This window comes from Entelurus aequoreus, linkage group LG27, assembly GCF_033978785.1.
Source record: "Entelurus aequoreus isolate RoL-2023_Sb linkage group LG27, RoL_Eaeq_v1.1, whole genome shotgun sequence".
NCBI classification, from domain to species: domain Eukaryota; kingdom Metazoa; phylum Chordata; class Actinopteri; order Syngnathiformes; family Syngnathidae; genus Entelurus; species Entelurus aequoreus.
In genome coordinates this window covers 13778370-13793351 of record NC_084757.1, presented here as the reverse complement: position 1 = coordinate 13793351, position 14982 = coordinate 13778370, and the positions used below count along the sequence as shown (strand labels likewise).

General features: G+C 38.0%; 2 protein-coding genes across 8 annotated transcripts in view; one reads left to right on the top strand and one right to left on the bottom strand.

Moving 5' to 3' along the window:
* The window catches only part of osbpl1a (oxysterol binding protein-like 1A), a 176556-nt gene extending 175187 nt beyond the window's left edge, over positions 1–1369 (top strand). For 4 of the 7 annotated variants that reach the window (XM_062038758.1, XM_062038756.1, XM_062038757.1 and 1 more), the window contains exons 28-29: positions 338–358; positions 738–1369. In XM_062038758.1, coding sequence (XP_061894742.1) covers positions 338–358; positions 738–840 — 124 coding nt within the window. In that variant the 3' untranslated portion in view covers positions 841–1369. The remainder of the gene's footprint in view (positions 1–337; positions 359–737) is intronic. The other 3 variants (XM_062038762.1, XM_062038761.1, XM_062038760.1) reach the window with 2 other exon arrangements.
* A 2298-nt stretch (positions 1370–3667) lies between these two features.
* LOC133644356 (laminin subunit alpha-4-like) lies at positions 3668–14631 on the bottom strand. Its single transcript, XM_062038768.1, has 4 exons — positions 14564–14631; positions 14388–14478; positions 3906–4019; positions 3668–3833 (listed from the first exon to the last, which is right to left on the bottom strand). Exons 1-4 carry the CDS (start codon positions 14564–14566, stop codon positions 3688–3690), a joined length of 354 nt encoding a protein of 117 aa, XP_061894752.1. The 5' UTR covers positions 14567–14631; the 3' UTR covers positions 3668–3687.
* Positions 14632–14982: the final 351 nt, after the last annotated feature.

Below are 14982 nucleotides of genomic sequence, written 5' to 3'. Positions count from 1 at the left end.
TCTAATTAAGAGTGTGAATGTTGTCTGTCTACCTGTGTTGGCCCTGCGATGAGGTGGCGACTTGTCCAGGGCCTTCTGCAGCTGAGATAGGCTTCAGCACCCCCCCCAAAAGGGACAAGCGGTAGAAAATGGATGGATGGATGGATTTTGGCGTGTTCTTATTGGACCCGGCCCAGTATAATTAAGCAGCACTGCTGAGGTGCCCCTCCAAACATCTAATATTCTTTGAAAAGCTCTTGAGGCCTCTTCAATTGATATCATTCACTAAAAAAAAAAAAAATTCAAGCTGAATTTGTCTAATTTTCCCCCCCTTGTTTGTTTTTTTTCCGCCGCCAAGGAGTCCTGCACTTGGCTCAAGGTTAGACGCACTCTGATGGATATGTGCTTGACATACATGGGTGAGGATGGAGGGAAAAAAACAAAAACATAAAAAAACCCTCATATCCTCCACAGTGAGACGTTATCTTTTAAGCGTGTGTCCCTCCTCTTGTTTGGGGGCTCAGGCGGGAGACGATGTGTGTGTATTTTTTTTTTTTTTTTTTTATCGTTGATCTGCTCCACTTTTTCACCAGCATGGCAGCTTTCATCAAGTCCGCCGCCTCCCTCCTCCAATCCCAGCCTGTCTTGCTTGTGTGCGTTAAATGCAGCGGAACAAAACCCTGACCTAAAAAAAAACAAAAACAAACAAAAAAAACCCTCTCCCCTCAAATGACTTGCCTGTCTGATCTTGTTGTCAGGTGGTTCCAGCAGGGCTCCAACCCTCACACCGCCTCTCAGGACTGGCTCTTCACCGGGGGGTACTGGGACAGGGAGTACGCGCATCTCCCCGACATTTACTAGCAAAACATTCCGCACAAGAACAATAAGCAACCTTTAATACTATCGTGCATTTAAATGCTCGTGATGGACCTTTTTTTGTTTGCCGTGTGCGTGTATTGAGTGTGCCACTTCATCATTTGCAATATTCAAAGCACACATTATCACCATTAACAGCAGAAAATAGTATGTCTATATGTTGCAATGGAAAGCATTCGGCAAAGGCGACACACGCCACCTTATGGACAGAAGTCAAATTGCAGCAAATTCATTTGTATATATTCAATCTATTTACTCTTAAGAAGCAAACTATATTTTTGTGGGGGATTTTTACACCGGAAATCCAAGACGTTTTGTGACGGATGCTGAAACAAAGGACCAAAATGTTAAAAACACCAAGTTATTAATCATGTGTATCATTATTTTTACTATTATTATTATTGTACTGCATTAACACAGATGCTGTGTCTATATTATTGATTAAAGAGAACATTATTGTAATGTTTTTATTGGAAAAATAAAAAAAACAAGTCTTGAATTTTAGCTCTCCTTCAGCAGTTTTTTTTTTTTCAATTCCTGGTTGCATAATTTTCTCATTTTAATAACCAAAAGCGATCATTCAACATTTAAAATTCCACATATAATTTTACAACCTTATTCCAAAATGGAATAAATCCATTTTTGTCCTCAAAATTCTACACAAAATGCCCCATTCAAAGTGTTTTTTATTTTTATTTTGCAAATTTATAAAAAAATCAAAAAAAAATCACATGTACATTTACTTAATACTTTGTAGATGCACCTTTTGGCAGCAATTACAGCCTGAAGTAGTTTTGAATACGATGCCACCACAAGCTTGGCACACCTATCTTTTGGGCAGTTTTGCCCATTCCTCTTTGCAGCACCTCTCAAGCAAGCTCCATTAGGTAAGATGGCAAGCATTGGTTTTCATCCAGGATGTCTCTGCACATTACTGCATTCCTCTTTCCCTCTATCCTTTTAAAAATAATAATAATACCGTAATTTCCGGACTATAAGCCGCTACTTTTTCCCCTCGTTCTGGTCCCTGCGGCTTATACAACAGTGCGGCTTATACGGCCTGTTCTTCTCCGACACCGACGAAGAGGATTTCGGTGGTTTTAGTACACAGGAGGAAGACGATGACACAATGATTAAAGACTGACTTTTCATATACCGGTAGGCTGGTTATTTTGATAACGTACAGGCGAGCACTTTGTATTACTTTGCACCGTTGTATTATTTGTACTCTGCACGAATGCTGTTCGCCATGTCAAAGATGTGAAAGTTTGATTGAATGATTGAAAGATTTATTGTTAATAAATGGGACGCTTTGCGTTCCCAAACAGTCATCTCTGTCCCGACATTCCCCTCCGTGGTAGCAGGAACCCCTATATACTACGGTAATTACACATCAAAACCCTGCGGCTTATAGTCGGGTGCGGCTTATATATGGAGCAATCTGTATTTTCCCCTAAATTTAGCTGGTGCGGCTTATAGCCAGGTGCGGCTTATAGTCCGGAAATTACGGTAATTTTGAGATACATTATGTATTTAATATTTGTTTACTTACTATGGTGTATTATGTATGTATTATTTATTTGCATTAAAACAGATGCTGTGTCTATATTATTGATTAGGGAGAACATTATTGTAATGTTTTTATTGAAAAAAAAAAAAAAAGTCTTGAATTTTAGCTCTCCAGCAGTTTTTTTATTTTTATTTTTTAATTCCTGGTTGCATCATTATCTCATTTCAATAACCAAAAGTGATCATGCAACATTTAACTGTCGGAACTACAATGCTTTAGGAATCACTTTTTCCACATATTTTACAGGCTTATTCCAAAATGGAATATATTAATTTTTGTCCTCAAAATTCTACACAAAATACCCCATAATGGCTGTGTGAAATGTTTTTTTGTTTTGTTTTTTTTTGCAAATTTATTTAAAATGAAAATTAAAATCACATGTACGTTTACTCAATACTTTGTTGATGCACCTTTTGGCAGCAATTACAGCCTCAAGTATTTTTGAAAAAGAGGCCACAAGCTTGGCAGAACTATCTTTTCAGCACCACCTCAAGCTCCATCAGGTTGGATGGGAAGCATTGGTTTTCACCCAGGATGTCTCTGATCATTGCTGCATTCATCTTTCCCTCTATCCTTTTTTTTTTTTTTTTTTTTGAGATAAAGATTATTTATGTATTTAATATGTGTTTACTTACTATGGTATATTATTTATGTATTATGTATGTATTCACTGGTCTCTTACAGAGAACAAGAAAATGGGATAAGATGGCAATGGTACAATAAGAGGTCGGATTAAATAAGCTAAGCTTCTTCCTACTCCTTTTCGGACGCGCTGTAATGAAGCAACTGGAAATATGTGATGCGTTACATTGTATCGTATGCATGTTGGAAATAAACTGAAACTGAACTGAACTGATCCTGACGAGCACCCCCACAGCATGATGCTGCCACCACCATGCTTCACTGTAGGGATGGTATTGGCCTGGTGATGATGGTCAGAGTTTTTCATTGCATTTTTGCTAACTTTTTACCAAGAAATGGCTTCCGTCTGACCACTCTACCATACAGGCCAGAGATGGTTGTCCTTTTAGAAGCTCTGATAGAGTGACTGAATGTGATTTTTTTTTGTGTGTTTGTATTTTGAATACAGTGGCGAAAAAAAAAACATTTAAAATTGTCATTATAGGGAATTGTCTGTAGAATTTTGAGGATAAAAATTGAGTTATTCCATTTTGGAATAAGGCCGTAACATAACAAAATGTGGAAAAAGTGAATACTTGTATCTGCCTGTCGTAATCCTGCACGCTGGCGACGCGTCGTCCTCAGGACGCCGGGCATCTGTTGACGGCAACATGGCCGACCACCCTCGCCCCGGTCTCAAACGCAACACGTTTGTTGTTAAGCGACACGTTTCGCAAGCAGCCCACAAACGGCGACGTCACGGCGGCGCCGTTGACCTGTTCGGCCCCTGAAACAAAGGTGAAAAAAAGGAAAAAGTAGAGAGAAAAAAAAAAAGGCCTCCATGAAAGTGTCGTGGTACCTCCGACGTAAAGGGCTCGCAGTATTGATGAGTGGGTGGCGGGCACGTCAGCTCCCGCCTTCTTTTTCGACAGGGAGTCCACCTTCAGCCTGATAACTCGCCGATGTTTGGAAACTGAACACAAAGAAAAAGGATTGAATGTAAAAAAAGTCTTTGAATTGCTGTGATTTTGATCTTGCCTCCTGCTCGTTCATGATAACCACCACTTCGGGTTGCCAAAAAAAAAAAAAGGCCCACCTTGCAGTGCTGGTGCACCTAATATATTTTATTATTTTATTTGCGTGAAAGTAGTTTTATACTATGTTAAATGGAGGTAACAGGACTCTTCTTTTTTTTAATGAAGACATATCATAGTTGCTTCCATTCAACCTTTGGGGATTATTTAACCTAATGACTGACAATCTACACACATGTTTTATATAATGGTTGACTCGATGTAGATTTTAATTACAAAACCCAAAACCCGTGAAGTTGGCACGTTGTGTAATTTGTAAGTAAAAACTGAATACAATGTTTTGCAAATCCTTTTCAACTTACATTCAATTGAATAGACTGCAAAGAAAATATATTAAATGTTCGAACTGAGAAACGTACTTTTTTTGCAAATAATCATTAACTTGGAATTTAATGGCGGCAACACATTGCAAAAAAGTTGGCACAGGGGCATTTTTACCACTGTGTTACATGGCCTTTCCTTTTAACAACACTCAGTAAACGTTTGGGAACTGAGGAGAGCAATTTTTGAAGCTTTTCAGGTGGAATTCTTTCCCATTCTTGCTTGATGTACAGCTTAAGTTGTTCAACAGTCCGGGGGTCTCCCTTGTGGTATTTGAGGCTTCATAATGCGCCACACATTTTCAATGGGAGACAGGTCTGGACTACAGGCAGGCCAGTCTAGTACCCGCACTCCTTTGCTATGAAGCCACTCTGTTGTAACACATGCAGAATGTGGCTTGGCATTGTCTTTGTCTTGCTGAAATAAGCAGGGGCGTCCATGATGGCAACATATGTTGCTCCAAAACCTGTATGTACCTTTCAGCATTAATAACGCCTTCACAGATGTGTAAGTTACCCATGTCTTGGGCACTAATACACCCCCATACCATCACAGATGCTGGCTTTTCAACTTTGTGCCTAGAACAGTCCGGATGGTTCTTTTCCACTTTGATCCGGAGGACACAACGTCCATAGTTTCCATAAAACAATGTGAAATGTGGACTCGTCAGACCACAGAACACTTTTCCACTTTGCATCAGTCCATCTTAGATGAGCTCGGGCCCAGAAAAGCTGGCGGCGTTTCTGGGTGTTGTTGATTAATGGCTTTCGCTTTGCATAGTAGAGTTTTAATTTGCACTTACAGATGTAGTGACAAACTGTAGTTACTGACAGTGGTTTTCTGAAGTGGTCCTGAGCCCATGTGGTGATATCCTTTACTCACTGATGTCGCTTTTTGATTTACACAACGTGTCAACGTCAATGGTTTTGAGTTTTGTAAATGTGCAGGTTTATGTTAAACATGTTAAGCAAACTGTTAAAAAAAAATTGGTGCAAAATAACTAAATTAACAGAATATTTATTTTGTCTCAAATAGAAATTGTTCCTGCTTAATGTGAAATTGTTAAAACGAAAAAATTACCGCGGAAATTTTGATGGGTCGCGGTCTTTGCCGCAGTTGCCGTGGTTAAGTTCGAGCCCTGTGTGTGTATGTATGTATATGTGTGCGTATATGTATATATGTATGTATGTATATGTGTGTATATGTATGTATATATACATACATACGTGTGTATATGTATGTGTGCGTATATGTATATATGTATGTATGTATATGTGTGTATATGTATGTATATATACATACATACGTGTGTATATGTATGTATGTATATGTGTGTATATGTATGTATATATACATACATACATGTGTGTATATGTATGTATGTATATATGTGTGTGTGTATGTATGTATGTTTGTATATGTATGTATGTGTATATGTATGTATGTATATATGTGTGTATATGTATATATGTGTGTATATGTATGTATGTATATATGTGTGTATATGTATGTATGTATATATGTGTGTATATGTATGTATATATGTGTGCATATGTAGGTAAGTATATGTGTGTATATGTATGTATGTATGTATGTATATATGTGTGTATATGTATGTATGTATATATGTGTGTATATGTATGTATGTATATATGTGTATGTATGTGTGTATACGTATATATGTGTGTATATGTATGTATGTATATGTATGTGTGTATATGTATGTATGTATATGTATGTGTGTATATGTATATATGTACTGTATATATGTATGTATGTATATATGTGTATGTATGTGTGTATACGTATATATGTGTGTATATGTATGTATGTATATGTATGTGTGTATATGTATGTGTGTATATGTATATATGTACTGTATATATGTGTGTATATGTATGTATATATGTGTGCATATGTATGTATGTATATATGTGTGTATATGTATGTATGTGTGTATATGTAGGTATGTATATGTGTGTATATGTATGTATGTATATATGTGTGTATATGTATGTATGTATATACTGTATGTATGTGTGTATATGTATGTGTGTATATGTATGTATGTATATATGTATGTATATGTATGTGTGTATATGTAGGTATGTATATGTGCGTATATGTATGTATGTATATATGTGTGTATATGTATGTATGTATATACTGTATGTGTGTGTATATGTATGTATGTATATGTATGTGTGTATATATATGTATGTATATATGTGTGTATATGTATGTAGGTATGTATATGTGTGTATATGTATGTATGTATATATGTGTGTATATGTATGTATGTATATATGTGTGTATATGTATGTATGTATATATGTGTGTATGTATGTGTGTATACGTATATATGTGTGTATGTATGTATGTATATGTATGTGTGTATATGTATGTATGTACTGTATACATGTGTGTATATGTATGTATGTATATATGTGTGCATATGTATGTATGTATATATGTGTGTATGTGTGAATATGTAGGTATGTATATGTGTGTATATGTATGTATGTATATATGTGTGTATATGTATGTATGTATATACTGTATGTATGTGTGTATATGTATGTATGTATATATGTATGTATATGTATGTGTGTATATGTAGGTATGTATATGTGTGTATATGTATGTATGTATATAGGTGTGTATATGTATGTATGTATATACTGTATGTATGTGTGTATATGTATGTATGTATATATGTATATATATGTATGTGTGTATATGTATGTATGTATATATGTGTGTATATGTATGTATGTATATACTGTATGTATGTGTGTATATGTATGTATGTATATGTATGTGTGTATATGTATGTATGTATATATGTGTGTGTATATGTATGTAGGTATGTGTATGTGTGTATATGTATGTATGTATGTATATATGTGTGTATATGTATGTATGTATGTATATATGTGTGTATATGTATGTATGTATATATGTATGTGTGTATATGTAGGTATGTATATCTGTGTATATGTATGTATGTATATATGTGTGTATATGTATGTATGTATATACTGTATGTATGTGTGTATATGTATGTATGTATATGTATGTATGTATATATGTGTGTGTATATGTATGTAGGTATGTATATGTGTGTATATGTATGTATGTATGTGTATATGTATGTATGTATATATGTGTGTATATGTATGTATGTATATATGTATGTATATATATGTGTGTATATGTAGGTATGTATATGTGTATGTATATATGTGTGTATATGTATGTATGTATATACTGTATGTATGTGTGTATATGTATGTATGTATATATGTGTGTATATGTATGTATGTATATATGTATGTATATGTATGTGTGTATATGTAGGTATGTATATGTGTGTATATGTATGTATGTATGTATATATGTGTATATGTATGTATGTATATACTGTATGTATGTGTGTATATGTATGTATGTATATATGTGTGTGTATATGTATGTAGGTATGTATATGTGTGTATATGTATGTATGTATGTATATATGTGTGTATATGTATGTATGTGTGTATATGTATGTATGTATGTATATATGTGTGTATATGTATGTATGTATGTATATATGTGTGTATATGTATGTATGTATATATATGTTTTTCTGGCTTGGCACTTGATGGAGGCGGTCGCATTTCTCCTCCCTCTCTGTCTCTCCCTGCTTGCTCTCTCATCCTGTCCTGTCTGCACTTTTTAAGAGCCTCTTTCTCTGCGCTGTCCTCCGAAATCTAAACACCAGACATGGAATTGATTCGCTGGACTCTCCACTCAATTGGCAAAATATTCTGGATGAGAAAAAGAGGTTCTGGGGAGGCTGCCCGTCACATTGGAAGGCATGGGTGGAGCTGGGGGATCACAGACTTTGGCGATTTCTGAACTGCGTCGTAAGTTGGATCACATCACGGAGAGGCTTACTGAAATGCAAAAATTGGCCCCGAGAGCCGGCATGGACGATTAGAACAAACAAGCCATTAAAATGTCTGCTCGCTTGGAAAACAACAATCCTAATGTGCGGTTTGACTCCCTTGACGCTGCTCATAACAGAAGAAGGCTGCTCTGTAAAACACCTCAGTGATGGACGCTCTGACCTCCCTCTCTCCTTCAACAACACCTGGGAGTTGAACTTTTCTCGAAATGCCTGCAGAGCGACTCCAGGCTTATAAACACAACAACACCACCCTGGACAATGGGCATATGCACACACACCCACGCCTTCACCACCGCTTGAATCCCTTAGGGGTGATGGACGGCTGGGCAGAGCTTAGATAGCAGCAGCCTGCCTCCGTAGCCCCCACTCCCTCCCCTCTGTTGCAAGTCTTGTGAATTCTTTGTAACTTGTTTATATCGTTTTTTTTTCTCCTTGGCCTCAGTCTGGACCTCCTCCCCGAGAGTCCAGCCTTAGACTGAATATTTGTTTTACTCCCCCAAAGTTTACCTGTTTCCCACCTTTTTAAGGGGCGCCAGAAGTTGGCTGAGCCGTCAGCGGTCCTGTTCTGTCCATGTGTAATGTTTGTCTGCTCTTCAGTGGGACTGTGCTGAAAACGTAACTTCGATTCTGTACAAAACCCCAAAACCAGTGAAGTTGGCACGTTGTGTAAATGGTAAATAAAAAGAGAATACAATGATTTGCAAATCCTTTTCAACTTCTATTCAATTGAATAGACTGCAAAGACAAGATATTTGATGTTTGAACTGAGAAACTTATTTTTTGTGCAAATAATCATTAACTTAGAATTTAATGGCAGCAACACATTGCAAAAAATTTGGCACGGGGGGAATTTTTACCACTGTGTTACATGGCCTTTCCTTTTAACAACACTCAGTAAACGTTTCGGAACTGAGGAGAACAATTTTTGAAGCTTTTCAGGTGGAATTATTTCCCATTCTTGCTTGACGTACATCTTTAGTTGTTCAACGGTCCAGGGTCTCCGTTGTGGTATTTTAGGCTTCATATTGTGTCAAGTCTGGACTACAGGCAGGCCAGTCTAGTACCCACACTCTTTTACTATGAAGCCACGCTGTTGTAACACGTGGCTTGGCATTGCCTTGCTGAAATAAGCAGGGGCGTCCATGAAAAAGACGTTGCTTGGATGCTTGGGCCGTAGATGGTGAAATCCCTAAATCCCTAGCAATAGCCGGTTGAGAAATGTTTGCTCGTGCGTTTTTTTCACAAAGTGGTGACCCTCGCCCCATCCTTGTTTGTGAATGACTGAGCATTTCACGGAATCTACTTTTATACCCAATCATGGCACCCACCTGTTCCCAATTAGCCTGTTCACCCGTGGGATGTTCCACATAAGTGCTTGATGAGCATTCCTCAACTTTCTCAGTCTTTTTTGCCACTTGTGCCAGCTTTTTTGAAACATGTTGCAGGCATCAAATTCCAAATGAGCTAATATTTGCAAGAAATGACACAATTTTCCAGTTCACACATTAAATATCTTGTCTTTGCAGTCTATTCAATTGAATATAAGTTGAAAAGGATTTGCAAATCATTGTATTCTGTTTTTATTTACCATTTACACAACGTGCCAACTTCACTGGTTTTGGGGTTTGTAGAATGCAAAAAAAAAAAAAAAATTGTCTTCTTATCTCTAATTAAGATTGTGGACCATAGGCAAAATTCCCCAAAAAAGTGCAGTTCCCTTTTAATATCATTATTCAGTAATTACCTTATTTGTACGACGCACATGTGCTCCACTTCCCTGGACACTTCGGCTACGTCATGCATCTTCAAAGGGTGAGTAACTTTGTTTTTATATTTCGCTTTTTGCATTTGTTTACCATTTGCATTGTTTTTAAGAGCCTGGATGCATGAATTGGACGTCTTAAACACTTGCACCTACATCAAGCATCATCTAAGGGTGAGTAGTTCAATTTTAGTTGTCGTTTGAAATATTTTTTACACTTTAAAATGTTGCTTGTAAAGTTGGACCCTGGAACAGATCATTCCTTTCGCATTATTTCCTAACAGAAACATTTAAAGATGAGATGAAATAGCCACATCTTAGCTTTATGGTGTATCTCCATCCATCCATTGACAAAGCAAATTACCGTATTTTTCAGACTGTTAAGTCGCAGTTTTTTTTCATAGTTTGGCCGGGGGTGCGACTTATACTCAGGAGCGACTTATGTGTGTAATTATTAACACATTACCGTAAAATATCAAATAATATTATTTATCTCATTCACGTAAGAGACTAGACGTATAAGATTTCATGGGATTTAGCGATTAGGAGTGACAGATTGTTTGGTAAACGTATAGCATGTTCTATATGTTATAGTTATTTGAATGACTCTTACCATAATATGTTACGTTAACATACCAGGCACGTTCTCAGTTGGTTATTTATGCCTCATATAACGTACACTTATTCAGTACACTATTCTTTATTTATTTAAAATTGCCTTTCAAATGTCTATTCTTGGTGTTGGGTTTTATCAAATAAATTTCCCCCAAAAATGCGACTTATATATGTTTTTTTTCCTTCTTTATTATGCATTTTCGGCCGGTGCGACTTATACTCCGGAGCGACTTATACTCCGAAAAATATGGTAGTGTAATTCAGTGCTTCTAAAGAAGAAGAAAACATTTCGTGAGTGCCCCCCCACTCTACGCCCCAATTCTAAATAATGTTGTCAATAAAATTGTTATAAGTACACCTCTGCACAACATTATATCCTTCATAACATTAAAGAAAACAAGAAATACACTGTAGATCAGGGGTGTCAAACCTACGGCCCGAGGGCCGGATCAGGCCCGCGAGCAGATTTTTTCTGGCCCGCTGTGTATAAAAATTAACCTGAAATTTTTTCATGAAAGAAACTGCTGTTCTAAATGTGTCCACTGGATGTCGCAATAGCAATTCTTTGTATCGTTGTAGATGATGCTACATATGTACAAAATAAACCACATGATGTTAGTGCACCACATACTTGCCAACCTTGAGACCTCCAATATCGGGAGGTGGGGGTTAGGGGGTGTGGGGGGCTTGGTCGGGGGTGGGGTGGGGGGCGTGGTTATTTACAGCTAGAATTCACCAACTCGAGTATTTCATATATATTTCATGTATAATATTATATATATATATATATATATTTATTTATTTATTTATTTATTTATTTATTTTATTTACATATAAATAAAATAAATACTTGAATTTCAGTGTTCCGGTGGCTATCCATTAGATGGCAGTATTGTCCTGTTTAACTTCTCCGTTCATGATGAGTATATCATTTCGGCCACCGTGTTCAATGGAGAAGTCTGTTCTACAAAATTTACAGGCAACATACACCTTCCCCTTCGAACTGTCCTGGATGAACTGAAATTCTTCTGCTTCGTCTCCTTGTTGTGTGTGCAGTTGTGCACTCTACTCTCTAAAAACCGTAGATATTATGACGTCATTGGGCAGGCAAGCTGTTTATATTGTGGGAAAGCGGACGTGAGAACAGGCTGTCCCCACTCAGTCTCAGGTCCGCATTGAGCTGGAGGGGGCGTGGCCTCCAGCTCCGGCTGAATACCGGGAGTTTGTCGGGAGAAAATCTCTGCCGGGAGGTTGTCGGATTCTCCCGCTAAAAACGGGAGGGTTGGCAAGTATGGTGCACCAGTCGAGGAAAATGAGCAAACTACATGAATAACATCCTGTAATTTGATTTTGATTTAAAAAAATGTGTATCTTGATAGATTGAAAATGAACACCAATGAGTTGACTGATGAACATTATCACATGATTTATTCAGAAAATACAAATAACGACAAATAAAGATAGAATACTATTAACCGCAACATGTAAGTGTATAAAAAAAACAACATTATGATTTGTACATTTTCAGAATGTGCTTGTTCTATTTTTAAACAAAAACAATCTGAAGTTGTCTTTATTTCTAAGTTATCGGGCCGTGATTTTACCAGTCGGGCCCACTTGGGAGTAGATTTTTCTCCTTGTGGCCCCCGATCTAAAATTAGTTTGACACCCCTGCTGTAGATCAACTTACAATAACTTTTTAACATTGTTGTTTAGTCTCTAACTAGAGATTCAAAATGCATTAATTTGCCTGAAATAAAAAAAAAACATGTATTTGTATTTAAATTCTAAAAAAAAATGTTAACCGACCATACTGAAAAAAATTAAACAAAAAAAATAATAAAGTCAAATTGATCAGCAACATTAACTCAGGAGTACAATATATACAACTATAACCTACAAGACAGTGCATGAAACAATTTGTGCTGATTTCTTATTTATTTTTTTATCAAAATTAGGAAGTCAGGATTAATGGCTATAATGAGCGCGTTTTATTGTGCGCAGATTTTTGCAGCATGGTGCTTCATGTTACTGATACAGCATTTTTTCTGGGGTCACACTTTACCCCCCCCCCGGTAAACTTTTAGACTTAGGTCAGGCTGATTAGAAAAATAGGTACTACGCAAATACGAATTGTGAAAATGTGAAATCCCTAAATTCCTTGCAATAGCTGGTTGAGACAGCCGGGTTGCGGAGGAGACCCTGCCCCAAGTGGAGGAGTTCAAGTACCTCGGAGTCTCGCTCACGAGAGTGAGGGAAGAGTGGATCGTGAGATCGACAGGCGGATCGGTGCGGCGTCTTCAGTAATGCGGACGCTGTATCGGTCCGTTGTGGTGAAGAAGGAGCTGAGCCGGAAGGCAAAGCTCTCAATTTACCGGTCGATCTACGTTCCCATCCTCACCTATGGTCATGAGCTTTGGGTTATGACCGAAAGGACAAGATCACGGGTACAAGCGGCCGAAATGAGTTTCCTCCGCCGGGTGGCGGGGCTCTCCCTTAGAAAATGGGTGAGAAGCTCTGCCATCCGGGGGGAGCTCAATGTAAAGCCGCTGCTCCTCCACATCGAGAGGAGCCAGTTGAGGTGGTTCGGGCATCTGGTCAGGATGCCACCCGAACGCCTCCCTAGGGAGGTGTTTAGGGCACGTCCGACCGGTAGGAGGCCACGGGTAAGACCCAGGACACGTTGGGAAGACTATGTCTCCCGGCTGGCCTGGGAACGCCTCGGGATCCCCCGGGAGGAGCTGGACAAAGTGGCTGGGGAGAGGGAAGTCTGGGTTTCCCTGCTTAAGCTGCTGCCCCCGCGACCCGACCTCGGATAAGCGGAAGAAGATGGATGGATGGATGGATAGCTGGTTGAGAAATGTTGTTCTTAAACTGTTCAACAATTTGATCAGGCATTTGTTGACAAAGTGGTGACCCTCGCCCCCATCCTTGTTTGTGAATGACTGAGCATTTCATGGAAGCTGCTTTTATACCCAATCATGGCACCCACCTGTTCCCAATTAGCCTGTTCACCCGTGGGATGTTCCAAATAAGTGTTTGACGAGCATTCCTCAACTTTATCAGTCTTTTTTGCCACTTGTGCCAGCTTTTTTGGAACCCTGTTGCAGGCATCAAATTCCAAATGAGCTAATATTTGCAAAAAATAACAAAGTTTTCCAGTTGAAACGTTAAGTATCTTGTCTTTGCAGTCTATTCAATTGAATATAAGTTGAAAAGAATTTGCAAATCATTGTATTCTGTTTTTATTTACCATTTTCACAACGTGCCAACTTCACTGGTTTTGGAGTTTGAATATTTAAATACATTTATGTTGTATTAGAATAAATTAATAATTAGTACGTTTTTAACTAAACTGTCGATAAATTTAAAGTGCAAATGGAAATACAACTTTACCACTTTAGTCGTATTTTTTGAGCTTGAAAAACTTCTCTATGGCTTTAGCTCCAGACTTCTGTTTTTTTTTTATATTGTATTTACTGCCACAGGTGGTGGAAAAGAGTATTACAACCGAGTGCAGACCACAGCTGAGAAAGAAATTTCTTTTTTTGCCGGCCCTATCTTTAAACGCTGCACTATTCTACACGTGCAAACCTTTAATGGCGTGGAACTCCCCGTCACAGAGGTTGGGGTGAGTCACGGAGACGCTGACATTGCCGCTTCCATCATTGACGGTGACGGCCACCTGGTGAAGGACGGCAAAAGTTGCTCAAAGTCTCCCATTAGTACAAAAATGACATGTTGGCAAAAAAAAAAGAGTGAGAGCTTACCATGTTTTTAATGAAAAAAACACTAAAGCTACTCCCGTAGCCTTCAAAATAAAAGACAAGGCCCCTGGGGCGTTGAGGGCGGAGCTCGAACGTCAGCACAAAGTGAGAGCCCACAGTGAAGTAATCATCTAGAAAGGAAACAACTCAATATATTTTTAAGGCAGTTACACTACCGTTCAAAAGTTTGGGGTCACCCAAACAATTTTGTGGAATAGCCTTCATTTCTAAGAACAAGAATAGACTGTCGAGTTTCAGATGAAAGTTCTCTTTTTCTGGCCATTTTGAGCGTTTAATTGACCCCACAAATGTGATGCTCCAGAAACTCAATCTGCTCAAAGGAAGGTCAGTTTTGTAGCTTCTGTAACGAGCTAAACTGTTTTCAGATGTGTGAACATGATTGCACAAGGGTTTTCTAATCA